The 26643-nt window shown below is 41.0% G+C and overlaps 1 protein-coding gene and 1 pseudogene across 2 annotated transcripts in view; one reads left to right on the top strand and one right to left on the bottom strand.

Moving 5' to 3' along the window:
* Positions 1-23827, top strand: part of LOC129868538 (unconventional myosin-Ic-like) — a 53261-nt gene extending 29434 nt beyond the window's left edge. For both annotated transcript variants that reach the window (XM_055942624.1, XM_055942625.1), the window contains 29 exons: positions 14-129; positions 721-919; positions 1621-1701; positions 1953-2132; positions 2253-2351; positions 2644-2757; positions 2862-2933; positions 3221-3340; positions 3466-3551; positions 3992-4097; positions 4191-4271; positions 4390-4481; positions 4621-4715; positions 17543-17589; positions 17779-17859; positions 18124-18229; positions 18306-18423; positions 20101-20214; positions 20348-20424; positions 20655-20723; positions 20915-21159; positions 21313-21396; positions 21595-21688; positions 21962-22017; positions 22309-22444; positions 22638-22708; positions 22821-22918; positions 23159-23258; positions 23494-23827. In XM_055942624.1, the coding sequence (XP_055798599.1) occupies positions 14-129; positions 721-919; positions 1621-1701; positions 1953-2132; positions 2253-2351; positions 2644-2757; positions 2862-2933; positions 3221-3340; positions 3466-3551; positions 3992-4097; positions 4191-4271; positions 4390-4481; positions 4621-4715; positions 17543-17589; positions 17779-17859; positions 18124-18229; positions 18306-18423; positions 20101-20214; positions 20348-20424; positions 20655-20723; positions 20915-21159; positions 21313-21396; positions 21595-21688; positions 21962-22017; positions 22309-22444; positions 22638-22708; positions 22821-22918; positions 23159-23258; positions 23494-23520 (2964 nt within the window). In that variant the 3' untranslated portion in view covers positions 23521-23827. The remainder of the gene's footprint in view (positions 1-13; positions 130-720; positions 920-1620; positions 1702-1952; positions 2133-2252; positions 2352-2643; positions 2758-2861; positions 2934-3220; positions 3341-3465; positions 3552-3991; positions 4098-4190; positions 4272-4389; positions 4482-4620; positions 4716-17542; positions 17590-17778; positions 17860-18123; positions 18230-18305; positions 18424-20100; positions 20215-20347; positions 20425-20654; positions 20724-20914; positions 21160-21312; positions 21397-21594; positions 21689-21961; positions 22018-22308; positions 22445-22637; positions 22709-22820; positions 22919-23158; positions 23259-23493) is intronic.
* A 1005-nt stretch (positions 23828-24832) lies between these two features.
* On the bottom strand, positions 24833-26097 carry LOC129868547 (uncharacterized; annotated as a pseudogene).
* Positions 26098-26643: the final 546 nt, after the last annotated feature.

Here is a 26643-nt window from a genome sequence, read left to right as displayed (position 1 = left end):
GTCTCCCTGTCAGACCTACATAGGGTCAGTGTTGGTATCAGTGAACCCATACAAGGACCTGGAGATCTACTCCAAGGCGCACATGGAGCGCTACCGAGGGGTCAGCTTCTACGAGATATCACCCCACATGTAAGTCACCCTCTGACCCCTGATTAGCCACAATTTAGATTTTGGCCACTAGATGGCAGCAGCGTATGTGCAAAGTTTTAGACTGATTCAATGAACCATTGCAATTCTGTTCAAAATGTTCTATCAAGACTGCCTAAATGTGCCTAATTGGTTTATTAATACATTTTCGAGTTCATAGCTGTGCACTCTCCTCAAACAATAGCATGGTATTCTTTCACTATAATAGCTACTGTAAATTGGACAATGTAGTTAGATTTAACAAAAATGTAAGCTTTCTGCCCATTTCAGATATTTCTATGTCCACAGAAATGTTTTTGTTACTTCCAACCTCATGCTAATCACATTAGCCTACGTTAGCTTAACCGTCCCGTGGGGAGGACACCGATCCCATAGAGGTTAACCTTTCTCTGACCCAGCAGGACTAGAATGAGTGTGTGTATATGTGAATGTGCTCTGGAACATTACATTTACAGTATGTAGTCTATGTTTACTATCAGATGGTGGTCCACTGTATGTGAATACACCAATATGAGCCCAATCACTAGCTGACATCATGTTTGTATCCCACCCCTCTGTTTCTCTATCCTGTAGCTATGCGGTGTCAGACAACACGTACCGAGCCATGCGGACTGAGAGGAGGGACCAGTGTATCCTGATCTCTGGGGAGAGCGGAGCAGGGAAGACCGAGGCCTCCAAGAAGATCCTCCAGTACTACGCCACTACCTGCCCTGTCACTGACCACATGAGTACGATCCGGGACCGGCTGCTGCAGTCCAACCCTGTTCTGGAGGTACACACCCCGCCCCCTCCCAAGATCCCCTTCCCAGGATCTCTTCCTATGAGCACCTCTATAGGCTCTGGAGGAGGAAGGACATTTATAGCAGGGTTACTGAGACTGGTGTAACATTAATTGGCCTCCCGGGTGGCGCAGTGGTCTAGGGCACTGTATTGCAGTGCTAGCTGCGCCACCAGAGTCTCTGGGTTTGCGCCCAGGCTGGGCTGGGTTCGTGCCCAGGCTCTGTCGCAGCCGGCCGCAACCGGGAGGTCCGTGGGGCGACGCACAATTGGCATAGCGTCGTCCGGGTTAGGGAGGGTTTGGCCGGTAGGGATATCCTTGTCTCAGTATGTAAAATGTAATGAAATGTAAAAATTGTAATAAAATGTATACACTCTACTGTAAGTCGCTCTGGATAAGAGCGTCTGCTAAATGACTAAAATGTAACTGTAAATTAATGAGATAAATGAATGGCCCACTACAAAATTATGTTCCTTCAAAGAATTAACTCTATAATTGGAAGGGGGAAAGCATGTTGATCCATTGCATATTTTGAACCAATCTCTGACAAAGCCATAACAATAGATAGGTGCTGCTGTGAAGATGCTATTACTGTACTGTTAATGTTTCCTCTCTCTCAGCTGTGTTTGATCTTATCTTTGTTGTTTCCCACACTGACTTCCTCTCTCTCTCTCTTTTCCTGTCTCTCTCTGCAGGCCTTTGGTAATGCCAAAACATTGCGAAATGACAATTCCAGCCGCTTTGGAAAATACATGGATGTCCAGTTTGACTTCAGGGTAAGCCTATTTTCCCTTCCTTTAGCTCCTGGATTGAGGGATTTCCCACACATAGGTCTACCATCGCTGACACTCATGCCATACTATCTCTACAGCACGCCATTCCATCAAAAGATTGTGCATGACTAATAAATGTGACATTCGTGGCTTACCATACAGCATATGAATCTAAAACATGATGTAGCTAAAGAAGCTCTAGTAGGACCACACTCAACAGTACCTTGACTGTCCCTGTCCCTGACCTCCCCTAGGGGGCGCCAATAGGAGGCCACATCCTCAACTACCTACTGGAGAAGTCTCGTGTGGTGCACCAGAACCACGGAGAGAGGAACTTCCATATCTTCTACCAGCTGCTGGAGGGAGGAGAACAAGACCAGCTCAGCAAGCTGGGCCTGGAGAGAAACGCTCAGAAATACCACTACCTGGTCAAGGTGTGTGTGTGTGTGTGTGTGTGTGTGTGTGTGTGTGTGTGTGTGTGTGTGTGTGTGTGTGTGTGTGTGTGTGTGTGTGTGCGCACAGTGATTTGAGCAGTGATGTCCTGTACCTCGCAGGGTTGCTGTCCCAGGGTGAGCTCCATCAATGACAAGAATGACTGGAAAACAGTGAGAAAAGCCCTGACCGTCATCGGCTTCCATGAAGAGGAGGTGGAGGTCAGAAACACTTTAGTGTACATCAGAGGAGGCTGGTGGGGGAAGCTATGGAAGAACGGGCTCATTATAATGGAATGGGTGGAACAATATCAAACATATGGAAACCTCATGTTTGACTCTGTTCCAATTGTTCACACCCAGCTATTACAATGAGCCCGTTCTCCTATAGCTCCTCCCACCAGCCTCCACTGGTGTACATACTGTATATCACTGCAAATACCCACCCAAAGTTTCACTCTGAAAACAGTGAGAATGTCATGGTTTAAATGTGTCTCTTCTCTCTCCCTGCTAGGATCTGTTGAATATAATCGCAAGTGTCCTTCATCTTGGGAACACTCAGTTTGGAGAAGGGGAGGATGGAGATACCCAGATCACCACTGAGCCACAGCTCACATATCTGTCCAAGGTTAGAACTTCTAACATGAACTCTACCCAGTCCTACAGACTGACACATTCCCTAATTCTCCATTTTAAAGGCAGATGCTGATTTTTTTCTTGCTTGTTCTGCAGCTGTTGGGTGTGGATGGACCAGCGCTGAGAGAGGCTCTCACTCATAAGAAACTCACTGCCAAAGGGGAAGAGGTGAGTGTCTGGTGGGATGTTTCACTTCATACAAAACTATGCCTATAGCCTGCAAATATAATTTTAATATAGTTTTATATATATTTGATATAATCTAATATCCCACTTACCAAGAAGTAATACAGTATGCCACTGATGTGTATGGCATGAATATTTTGATTAATTTGTTTAAAAGAGAGGGTACTGATATAGTACAGCTGAGCCCAGAAATAACATGAAAGTATTTTATTTCAATGTGTGTGTACGTATATGTGTGTACTGCGTACTTATGTGTGTGTATGTTCCAGATGATAAGCCCGTTGAGTTTTGAGCAGGCTGTGGCAGCCCGTGATGCCTTGGCCAAAGCAGTGTACGGCCGTGCCTTCACCTGGCTGGTGGCGAAGATCAACCAGTCTCTGGCTTTCAAGGTCTCTCACACACATCAATCATGATTCACTTATTATTTACTCTTAGTTATTGCTCTCTCTCTTTGCCAGCTACCGTAATGCTGCTTGCTACCTCCAAAACTGAGTGGATTGTGTTCTATTTACAGGATGAAGTGTACAACAGCAGTAAGGGCTCGTCATCAGTCATAGGACTGCTGGATATCTACGGCTTTGAGGTCTTCCAACACAATAGGTACCTGAAAAGATTCTAGCTGTCAACTTACTTTGTGTGTGTGTGTGTGTGTGTGTGTGTGTGTGTGTGTGTGTGTGTGTGTGTGTGTGTGTAATGTGTGTGTGTGTGTAATGTGTGTGTGTGTGTGTGTGTGTGTGTGTGTGTGTGTGTGTGTGTGTGTGTGTGTGTGTGTGTGTGTGTGTGTGTGTGTGTGTGTGTGTGTGTGTGTGTGTGTGTGTGTGTGTGTGTGTGTGTGCCATTTGTTTGTACAGTCAACCCAATTCTGATATTATTTCCTCTAATATTGGTCTTTTGACCAATCACATCAGATCTTTTCACATCAGATCTGATTGGTCTAAAGACCAATTAGTGAAACAAAGATCTGAATTAGGCAGCCTAATAAAAATATTGTAGCACAGTTGTTTTGTGCCATCTTTCTAATCCTAACCATCTCCCTGTAGTTTTGAGCAGTTCTGCATCAACTACTGCAATGAGAAGCTGCAGCAGCTGTTCATCAAGCTCACCCTCAAGTCTGAGCAGGAGGAATACGAAGCAGAGGGCATCACTGTGAGTCTGTGTACTCAGAGAAAAAGACAAAACAAGAATAGAGATATACTAGTGATGAGGTTGTAGTTCATTAAATGCAACTGTGTATTTCAGTGGGAGCCGGTGAAGTACTTTGACAACAAGATAATCTGTGACCTGGTGGAGGAGAAACACAAAGGCTTCATCTCCATCCTGGTGAGAATGACATTCACTTCAGTTTAGTAGTCTTTCTCCTCTCTCTAGTATCTCTCTCCCTCTGTCCTCTCCCTCTCTCTATTTGAATGTTAATGTATAAATGTGAAATGTGTTGTAGGATGAGGAGTGTTTGAGACCAGGGGAGCCCAGTGATATCTCCTTCCTGGAGAAGCTCGAGGACACTTTGGGAGGCCATGCCCATTTTGTCACGTGAGTCCAATCTTTCTCTTACACACACACACACACATGTCATATTTTGTTTGTGTATTTGCACCATCTCCCCAAAATGTATTTGTGTGTATATTTGTGACTCTGTATCTAAGATATGAATTGTCTCTATGTCTGTCAGTCACAAATTGGCGAATGGGAAGACACGCAAGGCGGTGGGCAGGGAGGAGTTCAGACTGATTCATTATGCTGGAGAGGTCAACTACACTGTCAATGGTGAGCTAGCTAATCAATCAGTCAATAGTAGAACTACTGGTTCCGTGTCAGAGGAACCAGTTCCGGTGGCATGCATTGAAACGCATCGCCTTATCGTGGCTTTCTTTTGCAAATGACTTTAAATTAACTGACTTGTTTCCTATAACTTGTCAATACTAAACATCATATAAAGGTGTGGGACATTCATTGTGTGACAAGAAATAACTAGCAGGTCTATTTCACTTCAGCAACTAGAATTTGTCCATCCACAATTCAACTGTGGGAACATGGCGGTTTTCAACACCAGACAACAGGAATAGCTGCTTACTAAACGAGAGATTGTTTGTGTGGAAATGACCTCTGCACTCGACTTACAATTAAAACCTGTAGATGAATCATTGGCAGTGCTCACTGCTGAAGTGGATACCTTTTCAACTAAAGTGAAAAGTCTGGAGAAGACAGCCAATGCGACAGAGGTACGACTCATGATCTGCAAAAAGCGCGAGCTAAGTTGGAATGGATAATCAAACTCTTAAAAGAGAAAACGGAATCACTCAAAAATGTACGGGTCACTGGACTTGAAACTGGTGTGAAAGCAGGCAACCCAACTTTCTTCATGAGCAGTCTTTTCTATTAAGTGTTCTGGTACTTTCTTCATGAGCAGTCTTTTCTATTAAGTGTTCGGGTACTTTCTTCATGAGCAGTCTTTTCTATTAAGTGTTCGGGTACTTTCTTCATGAGCAGTCTTTTCTATTAAGTGTTCGGGTACTTTCTTCATGAACAGTCTTTTCTATTAAGTGTTCTGGTACTTTCTTCATGAGCAGTCTTTTCTATTAAGTGTTCTGGTACTTTCTTCATGAGCAGTCTTTTCTATTAAGTGTTCGGGTACTTTCTTCATGAGCAGTCTTTTCTATTAAGTGTTCTGGTACTTTCTTCATGAGCAGTCTTTTCTATTAAGTGTTCGGGTACTTTCTTCATGAGCAGTCTTTTCTATTAAGTGTTCGGGTACTTTCTTCATGAGCAGTCTTTTCTATTAAGTGTTCTGGTACTTTCTTCATGAGCAGTCTTTTCTATTAAGTGTTCGGGTACTTTCTTCATGAGCAGTCTTTTCTATTAAGTGTTCTGGTACTTTCTTCATGAGCAGTCTTTTCTATTAAGTGTTCTGGTACTTTCTTCATGAGCAGTCTTTTCTATTAAGTGTTCGGGTACTTTCTTCATGAGCAGTCTTTTCTATTAAGTGTTCTGGTACTTTCTTCATGAGCAGTCTTTTCTATTAAGTGTTCGGGTACTTTCTTCATGAGCAGTCTTTTCTATTAAGTGTTATGGTACTTTCTTCATGAGCAGTCTTTTCTATTAAGTGTTCTGGTACTTTCTTCATGAGCAGTCTTTTCTATTAAGTGTTCGGGTACTTTCTTCATGAGCAGTCTTTTCTATTAAGTGTTCGGGTACTTTCTTCATGAGCAGTCTTTTCTATTAAGTGTTCGGGTACTTTCTTCATGAGCAGTCTTTTCTATTAAGTGTTCTGGTACTTTCTTCATGAGCAGTCTTTTCTATTAAGTGTTCGGGTACTTTCTTCATGAGCAGTCTTTTCTATTAAGTGTTCGGGTACTTTCTTCATGAGCAGTCTTTTCTATTAAGTGTTCTGGTACTTTCTTCATGAGCAGTCTTTTCTATTAAGTGTTCTGGTACTTTCTTCATGAGCAGTCTTTTCTATTAAGTGTTCTGGTACTTTCTTCATGAGCAGTCTTTTCTATTAAGTGTTCGGGTACTTTCTTCATGAGCAGTCTTTTCTATTAAGTGTTCGGGTACTTTCTTCATGAGCAGTCTTTTCTATTAAGTGTTCTGGTACTTTCTTCATGAGCAGTCTTTTCTATTAAGTGTTCTGGTACTTTCTTCATGAGCAGTCTTTTCTATTAAGTGTTCTGGTACTTTCTTCATGAGCAGTATTTTCTATTAAGTGTTCGGGTACTTTCTTCATGAGCAGTCTTTTCTATTAAGTGTTCGGGTACTTTCTTCATGAGCAGTCTTTTCTATTAAGTGTTCGGGTACTTTCTTCATGAGCAGTCTTTTCTATTAAGTGTTCTGGTACTTTCTTCATGAGCAGTCTTTTCTATTAAGTGTTCTGGTACTTTCTTCATGAGCAGTCTTTTCTATTAAGTGTTCTGGTACTTTCTTCATGAGCAGTCTTTTCTATTAAGTGTTCGGGTACTTTCTTCATGAGCAGTCTTTTCTATTAAGTGTTCTGGTACTTTCTTCATGAGCAGTCTTTTCTATTAAGTGTTCTGGTACTTTCTTCATGAGCAGTCTTTTCTATTAAGTGTTCGGGTACTTTCTTCATGAGCAGTCTTTTCTATTAAGTGTTCGGGTACTTTCTTCATGAGCAGTCTTTTCTATTAAGTGTTCGGGTACTTTCTTCATGAGCAGTCTTTTCTATTAAGTGTTCGGGTACTTTCTTCATGAGCAGTCTTTTCTATTAAGTGTTCTGGTACTTTCTTCATGAGCAGTCTTTTCTATTAAGTGTTCGGGTACTTTCTTCATGAGCAGTCTTTTCTATTAAGTGTTCGGGTACTTTCTTCATGAGCAGTCTTTTCTATTAAGTGTTCGGGTACTTTCTTCATGAGCAGTCTTTTCTATTAAGTGTTCTGGTACTTTCTTCATGAGCAGTCTTTTCTATTAAGTGTTCTGGTACTTTCTTCATGAGCAGTCTTTTCTATTAAGTGTTCGGGTACTTTCTTCATGAGCAGTCTTTTCTATTAAGTGTTCGGGTACTTTCTTCATGAGCAGTCTTTTCTATTAAGTGTTCTGGTACTTTCTTCATGAGCAGTCTTTTCTATTAAGTGTTCTGGTACTTTCTTCATGAGCAGTCTTTTCTATTAAGTGTTCTGGTACTTTCTTCATGAGCAGTCTTTTCTATTAAGTGTTCGGGTACTTTCTTCATGAGCAGTATTTTCTATTAAGTGTTCGGGTACTTTCTTCATGAGCAGTCTTTTCTATTAAATGTTCTGGTACTTTCTTCATGAGCAGTCTTTTCTATTAAGTGTTCTGGTACTTTCTTCATGAGCAGTCTTTTCTATTAAGTGTTCTGGTACTTTCTTCGTGAGCAGTCTTTTCTATTAAGTGTTCTGGTACTTTCTTCGTGAGCAGTCTTTTCTATTAAGTGTTCTGGTACTTTCTTCGTGAGCAGTCTTTTCTATTAAGTGTTCGGGTACTTTCTTCGTGAGCAGTCTTTTCTATTAAGTGTTCGGGTACTTTCGTCGTGAGCAGTCTTTTCTATTAAGTGTTCTGGTACTTTCTTCGTGAGCAGTCTTTTCTATTAAGTGTTCGGGTACTTTCTTCGTGAGCAGTCTTTTCTATTAAGTGTTCGGGTACTTTCTTCATGAGCATTCTTTTCTATTAAGTGTTCTGGTACTTTCTTCATGAGCAGTCTTTTCTATTAAGTGTTCGGGTACTTTCTTCATGAGCAGTCTTTTCTATTAAGTGTTCGGGTACTTTCTTCATGAGCAGTCTTTTCTATTAAGTGTTCGGGTACTTTCTTCATGAGCAGTCTTTTCTATTAAGTGTTCGGGTACTTTCTTCATGAGCAGTCTTTTCTATTAAGTGTTCTGGTACTTTCTTCATGAGCAGTCTTTTCTATTAAGTGTTCTGGTACTTTCTTCATGAGCAGTCTTTTCTATTAAGTGTTCTGGTACTTTCTTCATGAGCAGTCTTTTCTATTAAGTGTTCGGGTACTTTCTTCATGAGCAGTCTTTTCTATTAAGTGTTCGGGTACTTTCTTCATGAGCAGTCTTTTCTATTAAGTGTTCTGGTACTTTCTTCATGAGCAGTCTTTTCTATTAAGTGTTCTGGTACTTTCTTCATGAGCAGTCTTTTCTATTAAGTGTTCTGGTACTTTCTTCATGAGCAGTATTTTCTATTAAGTGTTCGGGTACTTTCTTCATGAGCAGTCTTTTCTATTAAGTGTTCGGGTACTTTCTTCATGAGCAGTCTTTTCTATTAAGTGTTCGGGTACTTTCTTCATGAGCAGTCTTTTCTATTAAGTGTTCGGGTACTTTCTTCATGAGCAGTCTTTTCTATTAAGTGTTCTGGTACTTTCTTCATGAGCAGTCTTTTCTATTAAGTGTTCTGGTACTTTCTTCATGAGCAGTCTTTTCTATTAAGTGTTCGGGTACTTTCTTCATGAGCAGTCTTTTCTATTAAGTGTTCTGGTACTTTCTTCATGAGCAGTCTTTTCTATTAAGTGTTCGGGTACTTTCTTCATGAGCAGTCTTTTCTATTAAGTGTTCGGGTACTTTCTTCATGAGCAGTCTTTTCTATTAAGTGTTCGGGTACTTTCTTCATGAGCAGTCTTTTCTATTAAGTGTTCGGGTACTTTCTTCATGAGCAGTCTTTTCTATTAAGTGTTCTGGTACTTTCTTCATGAGCAGTCTTTTCTATTAAGTGTTCGGGTACTTTCTTCATGAGCAGTCTTTTCTATTAAGTGTTCGGGTACTTTCTTCATGAGCAGTCTTTTCTATTAAGTGTTCGGGTACTTTCTTCATGAGCAGTCTTTTCTATTAAGTGTTCTGGTACTTTCTTCATGAGCAGTCTTTTCTATTAAGTGTTCTGGTACTTTCTTCATGAGCAGTCTTTTCTATTAAGTGTTCGGGTACTTTCTTCATGAGCAGTCTTTTCTATTAAGTGTTCTGGTACTTTCTTCATGAGCAGTCTTTTCTATTAAGTGTTCTGGTACTTTCTTCATGAGCAGTCTTTTCTATTAAGTGTTCTGGTACTTTCTTCATGAGCAGTCTTTTCTATTAAGTGTTCTGGTACTTTCTTCATGAGCAGTCTTTTCTATTAAGTGTTCTGGTACTTTCTTCATGAGCAGTATTTTCTATTAAGTGTTCGGGTACTTTCTTCATGAGCAGTCTTTTCTATTAAATGTTCTGGTACTTTCTTCATGAGCAGTCTTTTCTATTAAGTGTTCGGGTACTTTCTTCATGAGCAGTCTTTTCTATTAAGTGTTCTGGTACTTTCTTCGTGAGCAGTCTTTTCTATTAAGTGTTCTGGTACTTTCTTCGTGAGCAGTCTTTTCTATTAAGTGTTCTGGTACTTTCTTCGTGAGCAGTCTTTTCTATTAAGTGTTCGGGTACTTTCTTCGTGAGCAGTCTTTTCTATTAAGTGTTCGGGTACTTTCTTCGTGAGCAGTCTTTTCTATTAAGTGTTCTGGTACTTTCTTCGTGAGCAGTCTTTTCTATTAAGTGTTCGGGTACTTTCTTCGTGAGCAGTCTTTTCTATTAAGTGTTCGGGTACTTTCTTCATGAGCATTCTTTTCTATTAAGTGTTCTGGTACTTTCTTCATGAGCAGTCTTTTCTATTAAGTGTTCGGGTACTTTCTTCATGAGCAGTCTTTTCTATTAAGTGTTCGGGTACTTTCTTCATGAGCAGTCTTTTCTATTAAGTGTTCTGGTACTTTCTTCATGAGCAGTCTTTTCTATTAAGTGTTCTGGTACTTTCTTCATGAGCAGTCTTTTCTATTAAGTGTTCGGGTACTTTCTTCATGAGCAGTCTTTTCTATTAAGTGTTCGGGTACTTTCTTCATGAGCAGTCTTTTCTATTAAGTGTTCGGGTACTTTCTTCATGAGCAGTCTTTTCTATTAAGTGTTCGGGTACTTTCTTCATGAGCAGTCTTTTCTATTAAGTGTTCGGGTACTTTCTTCATGAGCAGTCTTTTCTATTAAGTGTTCGGGTACTTTCTTCATGAGCAGTCTTTTCTATTAAGTGTTCGGGTACTTTCTTCATGAGCAGTCTTTTCTATTAAGTGTTCTGGTACTTTCTTCATGAGCAGTCTTTTCTATTAAGTGTTCGGGTACTTTCTTCATGAGCAGTCTTTTCTATTAAGTGTTCGGGTACTTTCTTCATGAGCAGTCTTTTCTATTAAGTGTTCGGGTACTTTCTTCATGAGCAGTCTTTTCTATTAAGTGTTCGGGTACTTTCTTCATGAGCAGTCTTTTCTATTAAGTGTTCGGGTACTTTCTTCATGAGCAGTCTTTTCTATTAAGTGTTCGGGTACTTTCTTCATGAGCAGTCTTTTCTATTAAGTGTTCTGGTACTTTCTTCATGAGCAGTCTTTTCTATTAAGTGTTCGGGTTCTTTCTTCATGAGCAGTCTTTTCTATTAAGTGTTCGGGTACTTTCTTCATGAGCAGTCTTTTCTATTAAGTGTTCGGGTACTTTCTTCATGAGCAGTCTTTTCTATTAAGTGTTCTGGTACTTTCTTCATGAGCAGTCTTTTCTATTAAGTGTTCTGGTACTTTCTTCATGAGCAGTCTTTTCTATTAAGTGTTCGGGTACTTTCTTCATGAGCAGTCTTTTCTATTAAGTGTTCGGGTACTTTCTTCATGAGCAGTCTTTTCTATTAAGTGTTCTGGTACTTTCTTCATGAGCAGTCTTTTCTATTAAGTGTTCTGGTACTTTCTTCATGAGCAGTCTTTTCTATTAAGTGTTCTGGTACTTTCTTCATGAGCAGTCTTTTCTATTAAGTGTTCTGGTACTTTCTTCATGAGCAGTATTTTCTATTAAGTGTTCGGGTACTTTCTTCATGAGCAGTCTTTTCTATTAAATGTTCTGGTACTTTCTTCATGAGCAGTCTTTTCTATTAAGTGTTCGGGTACTTTCTTCATGAGCAGTCTTTTCTATTAAGTGTTCTGGTACTTTCTTCGTGAGCAGTCTTTTCTATTAAGTGTTCTGGTACTTTCTTCGTGAGCAGTCTTTTCTATTAAGTGTTCTGGTACTTTCTTCGTGAGCAGTCTTTTCTATTAAGTGTTCGGGTACTTTCTTCGTGAGCAGTCTTTTCTATTAAGTGTTCGGGTACTTTCTTCGTGAGCAGTCTTTTCTATTAAGTGTTCTGGTACTTTCTTCGTGAGCAGTCTTTTCTATTAAGTGTTCGGGTACTTTCTTCGTGAGCAGTCTTTTCTATTAAGTGTTCGGGTACTTTCTTCATGAGCAGTCTTTTCTATTAAGTGTTCGGGTACTTTCTTCATGAGCAGTCTTTTCTATTAAGTGTTCGGGTACTTTCTTCATGAGCAGTCTTTTCTATTAAGTGTTCTGGTACTTTCTTCATGAGCAGTCTTTTCTATTAAGTGTTCTGGTACTTTCTTCATGAGCAGTCTTTTCTATTAAGTGTTCGGGTACTTTCTTCATGAGCAGTCTTTTCTATTAAGTGTTCGGGTACTTTCTTCATGAGCAGTCTTTTCTATTAAGTGTTCGGGTACTTTCTTCATGAGCGGTCTTTTCTATTAAGTGTTCGGGTACTTTCTTCATGAGCAGTCTTTTCTATTAAGTGTTCGGGTACTTTCTTCATGAGCAGTCTTTTCTATTAAGTGTTCGGGTACTTTCTTCATGAGCAGTCTTTTCTATTAAGTGTTCGGGTACTTTCTTCATGAGCAGTCTTTTCTATTAAGTGTTCGGGTACTTTCTTCATGAGCAGTCTTTTCTATTAAGTGTTCGGGTACTTTCTTCATGAGCAGTCTTTTCTATTAAGTGTTCGGGTACTTTCTTCATGAGCAGTCTTTTCTATTAAGTGTTCGGGTACTTTCTTCATGAGCAGTCTTTTCTATTAAGTGTTCGGGTACTTTCTTCATGAGCAGTCTTTTCTATTAAGTGTTCGGGTACTTTCTTCATGAGCAGTCTTTTCTATTAAGTGTTCCGGTACTTTCTTCATGAGCAGTCTTTTCTATTAAGTGTTCGGGTACTTTCTTCATGAACAGTCTTTTCTATTAAATGTTCGGGTTCTTTCTTCATGAGCAGTCTTTTCTATTAAGTGTTCGGGTACTTTCTTCATGAGCAGTCTTTTCTATTAAGTGTTCGGGTACTTTCTTCATGAGCAGTCTTTTCTATTAAGTGTTCGGGTACTTTCTTCATGAGCAGTCTTTTCTATTAAGTGTTCGGGTACTTTCTTCATGAGCAGTCTTTTCTATTAAGTGTTCGGGTACTTTCTTCATGAGCAGTCTTTTCTATTAAGTGTTCGGGTACTTTCTTCATGAGCAGTCTTTTCTATTAAGTGTTCCGGTACTTTCTTCATGAGCAGTCTTTTCTATTAAGTGTTCGGGTACTTTCTTCATGAGCAGTCTTTTCTATTAAGTGTTCGGGTACTTTCTTCATGAGCAGTCTTTTCTATTAAGTGTTCTGGTACTTTCTTCATGAGCAGTCTTTTCTATTAAGTGTTCTGGTACTTTCTTCATGAGCAGTCTTTTCTATTAAGTGTTCGGGTACTTTCTTCATGAGCAGTCTTTTCTATTAAGTGTTCGGGTACTTTCTTCATGAGCAGTCTTTTCTATTAAGTGTTCGGGTACTTTCTTCATGAGCAGTCTTTTCTATTAAGTGTTCGGGTACTTTCTTCATGAGCAGTCTTTTCTATTAAGTGTTCGGGTACTTTCTTCATGAGCAGTCTTTTCTATTAAGTGTTCGGGTACTTTCTTCATGAGCAGTCTTTTCTATTAAGTGTTCGGGTACTTTCTTCATGAGCAGTCTTTTCTATTAAGTGTTCTGGTACTTTCTTCATGAGCAGTCTTTTCTATTAAGTGTTCGGGTACTTTCTTCATGAGCAGTCTTTTCTATTAAGTGTTCGGGTACTTTCTTCATGAGCAGTCTTTTCTATTAAGTGTTCGGGTACTTTCTTCATGAGCAGTCTTTTCTATTAAGTGTTCGGGTACTTTCTTCATGAGCAGTCTTTTCTATTAAGTGTTCGGGTACTTTCTTCATGAGCAGTCTTTTCTATTAAGTGTTCGGGTACTTTCTTCATGAGCAGTCTTTTCTATTAAGTGTTCTGGTACTTTCTTCATGAGCAGTCTTTTCTATTAAGTGTTCGGGTTCTTTCTTCATGAGCAGTCTTTTCTATTAAGTGTTCGGGTACTTTCTTCATGAGCAGTCTTTTCTATTAAGTGTTCGGGTACTTTCTTCATGAGCAGTCTTTTCTATTAAGTGTTCTGGTACTTTCTTCATGAGCAGTCTTTTCTATTAAGTGTTCTGGTACTTTCTTCATGAGCAGTCTTTTCTATTAAGTGTTCGGGTACTTTCTTCATGAGCAGTCTTTTCTATTAAGTGTTCGGGTACTTTCTTCATGAGCAGTCTTTTCTATTAAGTGTTCTGGTACTTTCTTCATGAGCAGTCTTTTCTATTAAGTGTTCTGGTACTTTCTTCATGAGCAGTCTTTTCTATTAAGTGTTCTGGTACTTTCTTCATGAGCAGTCTTTTCTATTAAGTGTTCTGGTACTTTCTTCATGAGCAGTATTTTCTATTAAGTTTTCGGGTACTTTCTTCATGAGCAGTCTTTTCTATTAAATGTTCTGGTACTTTCTTCATGAGCAGTCTTTTCTATTAAGTGTTCGGGTACTTTCTTCGTGAGCAGTCTTTTCTATTAAGTGTTCTGGTACTTTCTTCGTGAGCAGTCTTTTCTATTAAGTGTTCTGGTACTTTCTTCGTGAGCAGTCTTTTCTATTAAGTGTTCTGGTACTTTCTTCGTGAGCAGTCTTTTCTATTAAGTGTTCGGGTACTTTCTTCGTGAGCAGTCTTTTCTATTAAGTGTTCGGGTACTTTCTTCGTGAGCAGTCTTTTCTATTAAGTGTTCTGGTACTTTCTTCGTGAGCAGTCTTTTCTATTAAGTGTTCGGGTACTTTCTTCATGAGCAGTCTTTTCTATTAAGTGTTCGGGTACTTTCTTCGTGAGCATTCTTTTCTATTAAGTGTTCTGGTACTTTCTTCGTGAGCATTCTTTTCTATTAAGTGTTCGGGTACTTTCTTCATGAGCAGTCTTTTCTATTAAGTGTTCGGGTACTTTCTTCATGAGCAGTCTTTTCTATTAAGTGTTCTGGTACTTTCTTCATGAGCAGTCTTTTCTATTAAGTGTTCTGGTACTTTCTTCATGAGCAGTCTTTTCTATTAAGTGTTCTGGTACTTTCTTCATGAGCAGTCTTTTCTATTAAGTGTTCTGGTACTTTCTTCATGAGCGGTCTTTTCTATTAAGTGTTCGGGTACTTTCTTCATGAGCAGTCTTTTCTATTAAGTGTTCGGGTACTTTCTTCATGAGCGGTCTTTTCTATTAAGTGTTCGGGTACTTTCTTCATGAGCGGTCTTTTCTATTAAGTGTTCGGGTACTTTCTTCATGAGCAGTCTTTTCTATTAAGTGTTCGGGTACTTTCTTCATGAGCAGTCTTTTCTATTAAGTGTTCGGGTACTTTCTTCATGAGCAGTCTTTTCTATTAAGTGTTCGGGTACTTTCTTCATGAGCAGTCTTTTCTATTAAGTGTTCGGGTACTTTCTTCATGAGCAGTCTTTTCTATTAAGTGTTCGGGTACTTTCTTCATGAGCAGTCTTTTCTATTAAGTGTTCCGGTACTTTCTTCATGAGCAGTCTTTTCTATTAAGTGTTCCGGTACTTTCTTCATGAGCAGTCTTTTCTATTAAGTGTTCGGGTACTTTCTTCATGAGCAGTCTTTTCTATTAAATGTTCGGGTTCTTTCTTCATGAGCAGTCTTTTCTATTAAGTGTTCGGGTACTTTCTTCATGAGCAGTCTTTTCTATTAAGTGTTCGGGTACTTTCTTCATGAGCAGTCTTTTCTATTAAGTGTTCGGGTACTTTCTTCATGAGCAGTCTTTTCTATTAAGTGTTCGGGTACTTTCTTCATGAGCAGTCTTTTCTATTAAGTGTTCGGGTACTTTCTTCATGAGCAGTCTTTTCTATTAAGTGTTCGGGTACTTTCTTCATGAGCAGTCTTTTCTATTAAGTGTTCCGGTACTTTCTTCATGAGCAGTCTTTTCTATTAAGTGTTCGGGTACTTTCTTCATGAACAGTCTTTTCTATTAAATGTTCGGGTTCTTTCTTCATGAGCAGTCTTTTCTATTAAGTGTTCGGGTACTTTCTTCATGAGCAGTCTTTTCTATTAAGTGTTCGGGTACTTTCTTCATGAGCAGTCTTTTCTATTAAGTGTTCGGGTACTTTCTTCATGAGCAGTCTTTTCTATTAAGTGTTCCGGTACTTTCTTCATGAGCAGTCTTTTCTATTAAGTGTTCGGGTACTTTCTTCATGAACAGTCTTTTCTATTAAATGTTCGGGTTCTTTCTTCATGAGCAGTCTTTTCTATTAAGTGTTCGGGTACTTTCTTCATGAGCAGTCTTTTCTATTAAGTGTTCTGGTACTTTCTTCATGAGCAGTCTTTTCTATTAAGTGTTCTGGTACTTTCTTCATGAGCAGTCTTTTCTATTAAGTGTTCTGGTACTTTCTTCATGAGCAGTCTTTTCTATTAAGTGTTCGGGTACTTTCTTCATGAGCAGTCTTTTCTATTAAGTGTTCGGGTACTTTCTTCATGAGCAGTCTTTTCTATTAAGTGTTCGGGTACTTTCTTCATGAGCAGTCTTTTCTATTAAGTGTTCTGGTACTTTCTTCATGAGCAGTCTTTTCTATTAAGTGTTCGGGTACTTTCTTCATGAGCAGTCTTTTCTATTAAGTGTTCGGGTACTTTCTTCATGAGCAGTCTTTTCTATTAAGTGTTCTGGTACTTTCTTCATGAGCAGTCTTTTCTATTAAGTGTTCGGGTACTTTCTTCATGAGCAGTCTTTTCTATTAAGTGTTCTGGTACTTTCTTCATGAGCAGTCTTTTCTATTAAGTGTTCGGGTACTTTCTTCATGAGCAGTCTTTCTATTAAGTGTTCGGGTACTTTCTTCATGAGCAGTCTTTTCTATTAAGTGTTCGGGTACTTTCTTCATGAGCAGTCTTTTCTATTAAGTGTTCTGGTACTTTCTTCATGAGCAGTCTTTTCTATTAAGTGTTCTGGTACTTTCTTTATGAGCAGTCTTTTCTATTAAGTGTTCTGGTACTTTCTTCATGAGCAGTCTTTTCTATTAAGTGTTCGGGTAGGAGAAGCTGGGTCCCATGCAGCTGATAAACTTTGCTCACGCACTGATAAACATTGCACACGCACTGATAAACTTTGCGCATGCACTGATAAACATTGTGCACGCACTGAACATTCACAACGGTTCATTTGGAAGGGATGTGAATACAGCACTAATTTTCCTTTTATAAAAAAAGGTACGGACTCCATTCAGTGTGCTCACGATTGCCCTCTAACTTTGAACTATTTTCCAAAAATTCTGTCGTCCTGTCTCAAAACTTACTTACCCAAATTGGTACATCCAGACAAAAGCCAGTTTGTTAAAAAACAAGATAACCTACATGCTTCATCAGAAACCAAATGCAGTTCTATCTCTCAACGCAAAAAAAAAAACGTTTTATAGACTAGAATGGTCATAACTTTGTTCTGTTTTGGAGCATATGGGACTTGGCTCCAATTTCATTCATATGATTAAAATACTATATGCCAATTCCTTAGCCACAGCGATAACAGGCTATACCTGCTCTGCTCTGTTCAGAATAAGTAGAAGTAGCAAGGAAGGTGACCCCATCTAACCTCTGCTATTTTTATTAACTGGGGTGGGAAACATGGTTTCCGGGTGAGGAGGGAATATGTGGACTGGTGGATGGGGACTGAGGGGGGAATGGGTTGGGAGGGGGAGACTTTTTTGTTTATTTTCCTTGCATACAAAATATTACAAAACTGTTGATACTGTTCTTTATCTTTATATTCATTTCTGATGTGTTTTTTTCTTCTTTCGAGTGTCATGATAACTGAATATATCTGAATGAATATGACTTTGAATGCTATACCTGTACCTGTAACCCCCCCCTTCTGAAAAAATGACAAACTAAATAAAAAGTTGGTCACAGAAATATTTGGGATATAACTGCAAGAAATAATTCACTGATTTCAACCACACACATACGGTCTGTATTATTTTATGTTCCTCTGCATCACAGGTTTTCTGGCCAAAAACACAGACCTGCTCTACAGAAACCTGAAAGAGGTGAGGCTGGAGTAACAATAGAGAAATGAGAACACAGACCACACTCTCACACTCACCACACTCATCAACTCTCTCAGAACTCCCTCACACTGTTTATGTGTGTACACTACAGTAGGTATATACAGTATAGTGTCCATAGGTGTGGTGTGGTGTGTTTATATGGTTCTGTGTTGTGCTTTCTCTGTTCAGGTCATATGCCAGTCAGATAACCAAATCCTGAGTCAGTGCTTCCACAGAGAGGAAGTGACCACCCAAAAACGCCCAGAGACGGTGAGATACGCGCACACAGACATACACACACACAGATATACACACACAGCCGACTAAACTCAACTCCATGATTTACATTGGAGTTGAGCAGCGACTAGAGTGGGCGGACTGGATTTCAGCACCCAAATAATTATTTTACACAACAAAGAATAGCACACATTTACACGGGACAATGTCATGTGTAAATGCAGGCTTTTCTTTGGGTGCTGACATGCACACAAATACAAACAGTTTGATATCGCACCTCACTGCTGCCCTCTGCAGGCTGCCACTCAGTTTAAGAACAGCCTGGCCAAACTGATAGAGATCCTGATGTCCAAGGAGCCATCCTATGTGCGCTGTATCAAACCCAACGATGCCAAGCAGTCAGGTAATCATACACTGTAAAATCAGTCAATCAGTCAATCAGTCAATCAATCAGTCAATGTAATATTCTTTCTCAACAGGGAGGTTTGATGAGGCTCTGGTCAGACACCAGGTCAAATATCTGGGTCTGATGGAGAACCTGAGAGTCAGGAGAGCTGGCTTTGCCTACCGCCGACGCTACGAAGCCTTCCTACAGAGGTATGTTTGTCTGTATACAGTGCATTTTGAATGTATTTAGACCCCCTTGACTTTTTCCACATTTTGTTACGTTACAGCCTTATTCTAAAATGGGTAAAAAAATAAATTTAAAAAATCCTCAGCAATTTACACACAGTACCCCATAATGATTAAGCAAAAACATTATATTAGACATTTTAGCAAATGTATACCCAAAAAATATCTGAAATATCACATTTACATAAGTATTCAGACCCTTTACTCAGTACTTTGTTGAAGCACCTTTGGCAGCGATTACAGGATTGAGTCTTCTTGGTTATGACGCTACAAGCTTGGTATTTGGGGAGTTCCTCTCATGCTCTGTCAGGTTGGATGGGGAGCGTCGCTGCACAGCTATTTTCAGATCTCTCGAGAGATGTTCAATTGGGTTCAAGTCCGGACTCTGGCTGGGCCACTCAAGGACATTCGGAGACTTGTTCCGAAGCCACTCCTGCATTGTCTTGGCTGTGTGCTTAGGGTCGTTGTCCTGTTGGAAGGTGAACCTTCGCCCCAGTCTGAGGTCCTGAGTACTCTGGAGCAGGTTTTCATCAAGGATCTCTCTCTACTTTCCTTTGTTCATCTTTCCCTCGATCTTGACTAGTCTCCCAGTCCCTGCTGCTGAAAAACATCCCAACAGCATGATGATGCTGCCACCACCATACTTCACCATAAGGATGGTGCCAGGTTTTCTCCAGGCGTGATGCTTGGCATTCAGACCAAAGAGTTAAACCTTGGTTTCAACAGACCAGAGAATCTTGGTTGTCATGGTCTGAGAGTCCTTTATGTGCCCTTTGGCAAACTCCAAGCGGGCTGTCATGTGCTTTTTACCCGAGGAGTGGCTTCCGTCTGGCCACTCTACCATAAAGGGCCTGATTGGTGGAGTGCTGCAGAGATGGTTGTCCTTCTGGAAGGTTCTCCCATCTCCACAGAGGAACTCTGGAGCTCTGTCAGAGTGACCATCGGGTTCTTGGTCACCTGCCTGACCAAGGCCCTTCTCCCCCGATTGCTCAGTTTGGCCCGAGAGGCCAGCTCTAGGAAGTCTTGTGGTTCCGAACTTCTTCAATTTAAGAATGATGGAGGTCACTGTGTTCTTGGGGACCTTCAATGCTGCGGAAATGTTTGGTACCCTTCCCCAGATCTGTGCCTCGACACAATCCTGTCTCAGAGCTCTACGGGAATTAATTCGACCTCATGGATTGGTTTTTGCTCTGACATGCACTGTCAGCTGTGGGACCTTATATGGACAGATGTGTGCCTTTCCAAATTATGCCCAATAAATTGAATTTACTCCAATCAAGTTGGAGAAACATCTCAAGGATGATCAATGGAAACAGGATGCACCTGAGTTCAATTTCAAGTCTCATGGCAAAGGGCCTGAATACTTATGTAAATATTTTTTTTAAATGTTTTTATGGTTTTAAAATTTGCAAAAATGTTTAAAAAAAAACTGTTTTGGCTTTGTCATTATGGGGTATTGTGTGTAGTTTGATGAGGAAAATTGTTTTTTTAAATCAATTTTAAAATAAGGCTGTAACGTAACACAATGTGGAAAAAGGGAAGGGGTCTGAATGCTTTCTGAATGCACTGTATTATGTGACTGTTTACACGTTTCTATAACCACAGTTTCTATATTAACCACATACATTTATTTAACTACAGGTACAAGTCTCTGTGTCCCGGGACGTGGCCTAACTGGCAGGGCAGACTGACTGATGGAGTTGCCACTCTGGTCCAACACCTGGGCTATAAACCAGAGGAATACAAACTGGGAAAGTATGTACACACAGAGAGAGAGGGGGAGGGAGGGAGAACAGAAAGTAAGGGGACTTCCATTTGCCTTAGTCATGTTATGAGGAGAAACATGAGACGGTATGTTGTTGATGTGTAATTCCCTATATCTTTGCAGGACCAAGATCTTCATCCGCTTCCCAAAGACTCTGTTCACCACTGAAGATGCCTTGGAGGCCAGGAGGCCCTCCCTCGGTAAGACTATACAGCAGAGAGGATGATGACAAGGCTGTTTAGTTTGGGGAGAATTCATGTATTGAAGAAAATAACATGATTAACAGCAGAGTAGCAGTAGAAAACAGTGAACTGCCCTTGGCAGAAGTATGAGGATGTATAATACACTAAGCAAATGTAATAAGGATGTAATTGATATAGTCTGTTCTGTGGTCCACCATTTTGTCTCCTCTGTTCCTGTGCTGTTCTAGCTCTCACCCTACAGACCTCATGGAGGGGCTACAGAGAGAGGGCCAAGTACCACCGCATCAGAAACGCAGGTGAGGGATCAAACAGCTCACACTCTTACCTGCTTCTCAATTACTGCCTCCTCAAGCAATTACTCTGCAGCCACTTTCTGCTGAATGAAGTAAGGCCGAGAATATGATTTTGTTTGTTCTTCTGAGCTCTGCACAGTTGTAGCTTGTTGGGGTGTTTCTGGGATATGACTGATTGTTTTCTCTCTATATAGTGCTAGTGATCCAGTCTGCCTGGAGAGGGATGAAATCCCGCCGTAAGGCAAGGCGCCGCAGACACGCTGCTGAAATCATACGCAAGTTCATCAAGGGCTTCATCTACCGCCACTATGAGCGCTGTCCAGAGAATGAGTACTTCCTGGACCATCAGCGTTTCTCTTTCCTGATGACGCTGGTTAGGAACCCGCCCAAGAGTGTCCTGGACAAGAGCTGGCCCGTCCCCCCACCTAGCCTCACTGAGGTACTGCAGCCCCACAGTACACACACACACACACACACACACTGAAGGAAATGTAGCATAAGCTAAGGCTAAGGTGTGATGGTGCAATGCGTCTGACTGTTGTACATACAATGTGTCAATGTTTTATTTGTATCTGTCCCTATGTCTGTGTAGGCGTCAAAGCACCTGTGCAGGCTGTGTATGCAGAACATGATGCGGGCCTACTGCAGGAGGATCCAGCCAGAGTGGAAGAAACAGGTAGACTGTCTGTTACTGTCACTCACCTAACGGGAACACATAGAAAGGATATTTCTGTCCACTTTATTAATTTTATTCTCTCTTACACACACACACACTCTCTCTCACTCTCTCTGTCTCCCTACTCCATTCCTTCTCCCCTTTTCTCCTCCTGTCTCTTTCTCCAACTCCACATGTATCTCTTCTGTGTCTCTATAGATGGAGCAGAAGGTGGTAGCCAGTCAGATCTTCCAGGACCAGAAGGACAGCTATCCCCAGAGTGTCCCCAAGCTGTTTGTGGCCTCCAGACTAGGTAGGGCACACACACTCCCTGACACACTTGGTACACACCTCAGGCGACTGGTTGCACCTTAATTGGGGAGGATGGGTTCATAGTAATGGTTGCAACGGAATAAATGGAATGGTATCCAGCACATCAAACACGTGTTTGATACCATTCCATTTACTCCATTCCAGCCTTTACTATGAGCCGTCCTCCCCTCAGCAGCCTCCTGTGGTACACAGACTTCAAAACTTCACAGACCTGACAAACACACCACTGACAGATGCTCTTTCCTGTACACAGACAGTGAGGAGCTCAACCTCAAAGTGATACAGACTCTAGGCAATGACAAAGTGAAAGTGAGTAACATGATGTTGTAATACTATCCCCCTGAGTGTTTGTGTCAGTTTGGACTGGAGTCTACCATGACCCTTCTCACCTCTGTCACTCTCTTGTTGTTGGTTGAGTACTTAAATCCTGCTAATTGGCTGTTTCCTGTGTACTGTGTCTACAAAGTCATATATTGCTTTGAATCTATATTGATACAGAAACTTTGACAACTTTTGGTTTTTATGACAACCCCTCCCTCTCTCTCACTGTCACTCTTCTTTCTTTCTCTCTCCATCCCCCTCTTCTTCTGTCTGTGACAGTATGGAGTTGCGGTGACTAAGTATGATAGGAGGGGTTACAAGGCGCGGCCGCGCCAGCTGCTCCTCACCTCCTCCTTTGCCGTGCTGGTGGCTGAGGCCAAGCTGAAGCAGAGGATCGACTATGTGGCCCTGAGGAGTAAGTCTCTGCTGGGAGCCATAGGGGATTGAGGGACCGGGGCTGGTGGGCCAGGGGTGAGGGCAAGCCTGGAGCAGGGGGCAGGGGGGTTGAACTTAAATGGTTAGGCCTCAGGAGTTTTTAGTAACATTGCTTATAAGGTAGTGGTAGTGTGTTTGCAGTGTATAACAGGGTGCCATTCCTCTCTTTCCAGGCATCTCTGTGAGTTCTCTGACTGATGGGTTCATGGTTCTGCACGTGCCCAGTGAGGATAACAAGCAGAAGGTAACAGGATGACCTCATTCTGGTTATTCTATCAAGCAGTTGTCATGGGGACTTACTGCCATGGTGCCATAAAGTACAGTACCTAACCTCTGACCCCTTGTCTGCCCTGTAGAGTGATGTGGTGCTCCAGTGTGATCATGTGATCGAGGTGGTGACCAAGCTGGCCACCATGGCGGACAAGAAGAACAAGGTCAACATCAGCCAGGACAGGTGGGTCTGGCTCATAGAATTAGGAATTAGAATAGGATCTCTATGGTCGAGCTTCTCTGATCATCTGGACACTGGATAGCTTAATTACCTTTTTCAGAGAATTTTTGCCAATCCTTTCCAAATGTCATCCGCTGTTTGTGCTAATGACACCTTTCTATTTTATTCCCTCCTCTCTCTCATCCCATCTCACCGCCATCACTCCTTTCCTCTCTCTGATCCTCTCCTCCTGTCTGTGTGCAGTATTAAGTTTGCGGTGGCTCGGGGGAAGGAGGGGGTCATTGATTTCACCAGTGGACCAGAGCTGAAGGTAGCCAAAGGCAAGAAAGGACACCTGCTGGTGGTGAGTCAGGAGACGGGAGAGGAGGAAACGTATTATTATGAGGACAGTAGGGCTTGAGGAAGGGAGGGTGAGGACTTCTAGATGGAGGACGAGGTGAGCTGGGATTGTCAAATGGAAAGCAGTAGAGTATTAAAGATAGCTACTTCTTTCATCTCTATATTTTCACTGGAAGTTTTGACCAATAATCCACATTAGGGACTAACAATGGCCTTGTGTGAATTGACTTGTTTTGCAGACGGCCCCTCAACTCAACCCAAGATGATGACCTTGCTGTAATCCACAGAGAACCAATCATTCCACAGGATGATTTCCTGCTTTAGCCAATCAGATTATAGCCACACAGAAGTTATTTTTCTCCATTAAATGTGAGACCACAGCCATACACTGCCTACTACAAGATAATAATTATTTTCTCCATTAGCACAATTGAACTTATAAATCTTAATTTAGATAGTTATTGATTTAAATTACATTATCATATATAAATGGATTCAGAGGTTTTGCCGGGATTCATAATACTTTGTTGTTTATTAACAAAACTCGTATTAAATGAAACAACACATTTTCAATCTTATGCTTCATCTTTATTTTGTAGTCCTTTACAATATATTTGCTCTTGTATGTAAAAAAAAAAATATATATATATATTTAGATTTCCATAATAACAAAAATAAACACCATTTTACAAATAAATAAGTAATAAATAAGTAAATAAATAGGCAAAAAGGCATCTTTGGAAAGTACAGTGAAGTGAGGACTGTTGAGAAAGGGGATGTTGGGTAGTGTTTCTCAACACTCTTCCAGCTCTCAGCTGTTAGAGTCAGCGAGAGAGAGAAAGAAAAGAAGGAAACTCAGGGAGAAACCCAGAGTAGAGTAAGGCTGTAAGACATACAGTAACACTATGCGTAAACCTGGTTTCAGTCTAACAAAGTCAACCGAGCATCTCACAACAATGACAAATCATGATCTTAGGGAATAATAGAAATGATAAACCGGGTAGTTTGGCTCCTGGATGCTGATTGGCGGAAAAGCCGTAGTATATCAGACAATATACCATGGGTATGACGCAAAACTACTTGTTTCTGTTCTAATTACGTTGGTAACCAGTTTATAATAGCAATAAGGCACCTCTGGGGTTTGTGGTATATGGGCAATATACCACAGCCAAGGGCTGTATCCAGGCACTCTGGGATGCGTCATGCCTAAGAACAGCCCTTATCCTTGGTATATAGGGCCATATACTATACCCCCTCGGGCCTTACTGATTAATTGAACCCTATCATTAATGCAGTTGAAATAACAACAGCAGGTATTGACATCACTTGGCAATATTGAGTCACAGTACTGTATTTCTGTCATAGTAATACTGAATGAAATATATCATTATTATCACCTTATAATAACGCTGATTATTATCATCATAATGAATAATACTAATATCATTATTATTGGTGTTATTAGCTGCCTTGTTACTGCTGAAATAAACTGTGTGCATTGACTACATAAAATACTGTTGTGTTATAATTCATAATACTACAATTTGTAAATTCTCACATCCAACAATGTCCCTAGTCCACAAAATAAGTTAAAAGCCACTCTAACCACAACCCGTCACAGGCTAGTGCAGTACTAGTTTGCATTATGAATATGAATCCATGCATACCATGTCTATCTGCCCCTGGGCTAGGTACCTGGAGGACCTCTGTGTTTGGTCTTCAGGAGGATGAAGTCTCTGGCCAGCTTGGTGAGGTAGCGCTCCAGGTCCCTGAGGATGACGTAGCCCTCCAGGCGGCTGGTCCACAGGGACTTTGATGGGGCCTGGTGGCTGGAGGGAGGGCTCACTGCACGGGTCAGGGCTGGGGGAGAGGTGGGGCTCACATTGGAGCTGTTCACACATCTCAACTGTAAAGACCACAGAGAGGTTTATCAGACTGCGCTCATAACATTTCTCCACAGTGTATATACAGTAGCTACTGAGTAGCCATAGTGGGTAGCTACATTAACACCTAATATAGTGCGCAGAGAGAATAAGTATACACTTCGTTCATATATATGGCGCACATTGTCTGTACCTGAAAGTTGACTTTTGTCATGAGATCCCGCAGGTCTGTCTGAATGTGCTGTATTCTCTCAGGTATGCTGGGTTTAGGCTTGCCTCTGCTCCCCATCCTGTGGGCTGCCCCCTGTCCAACCTCCTCCCTCTCCATCTCCCTTCTCTTCATGTCCAGGTGAGCCCAGAAGGTGTGCAGGTCTAGAGAGGCAGCACTCAGACGCTCCCAGTCCTGTACATTGCCAGATCATAACATTATTCACAATATCACAATCTCCTATTCTATGGTAAATTTTTAAAGCATTAAACCACAGCAGGTTAACAGGTGGTACAGGTCACACACAAACCTTCATCTGAAGCCAGTGGTAGAAGTCTGTGGAGAGAGAGGGTAGGGTCTGCCACTCCAGACTTCTGTCCTCAAACTGCTTGTTATCCAACTGCTCCTCCTTCTGGCAAGACAAATGAAGATACATTATGATAACAGCCTGTAGCAGGGGAGGATAGCTGTTATCTCTGGGCATACAGAATCTCTAGCAGACTAGCCACCAGTAATAGAGGCTAGCAGAGGAGTCAACTCACATATCTCCTGAGCAGCTGCTGTACCCGAGTGTGGGTGCATCTGATGGATTTGAGGGAGTATGAGTAGGACTTGAGTAGGCCTGGAGGGGATGCACAACATGGGTACACACAGCTCAGGGTAAGGAAAAACTGGAGAAACAGAACCTGCCACCAAACAGACATCTGGAAGAGACAGGGACAGGATGAGTGATTGCTAAATCATGTCAACATTTGTCAATGAATGAAAGTCGACATGCAGAACAAATATAGCCAGCCTTATCTGAATCAATTCTCAATACATGTTGGTAACTTGTGGAACTCTCTTATATGTATTACTTAACAACCACAATACAAATGTTAGATCCAGGACAATTTAGCACCAGCCTTCAATCGAAAACTGGAGAATTTACCAAGCTCCATATTCCTTGCTTTCTAACCGGGGCTCTATTTAATCCATATCGCTGAAGTTTTAGTGTGATTGAAATTTAAAGGGAATGTTCCCGAGTTAGCAGACTGCATTCACGGTAAAAGCTGCATATTTCGGCTCAATTGGAAATTGCTTTTACATTTCTATTGCATAATCTGTCATGCTTCAACTATACAGATTGACTTGAGCAGCTAGTATCATTATCTCATCACACTAACACAGACTTCTTAGTATCTAAACCAGCCCTATAGAGATAAAGGAGTTTACCACCGGTGGTCCAGCTATGGAACATCTGTACTGCTCAACACTAGCTAGAGTGAGATGGACAGAGACAGAGTAGACTTACCTTG

The sequence above is a fragment of the Salvelinus fontinalis genome, chromosome 13 (genome assembly GCF_029448725.1).
Source record: "Salvelinus fontinalis isolate EN_2023a chromosome 13, ASM2944872v1, whole genome shotgun sequence".
Classification (NCBI taxonomy): Eukaryota; Metazoa; Chordata; class Actinopteri; order Salmoniformes; family Salmonidae; genus Salvelinus; species Salvelinus fontinalis.
This window is presented reverse-complemented; position numbering and strand designations above follow the sequence as displayed.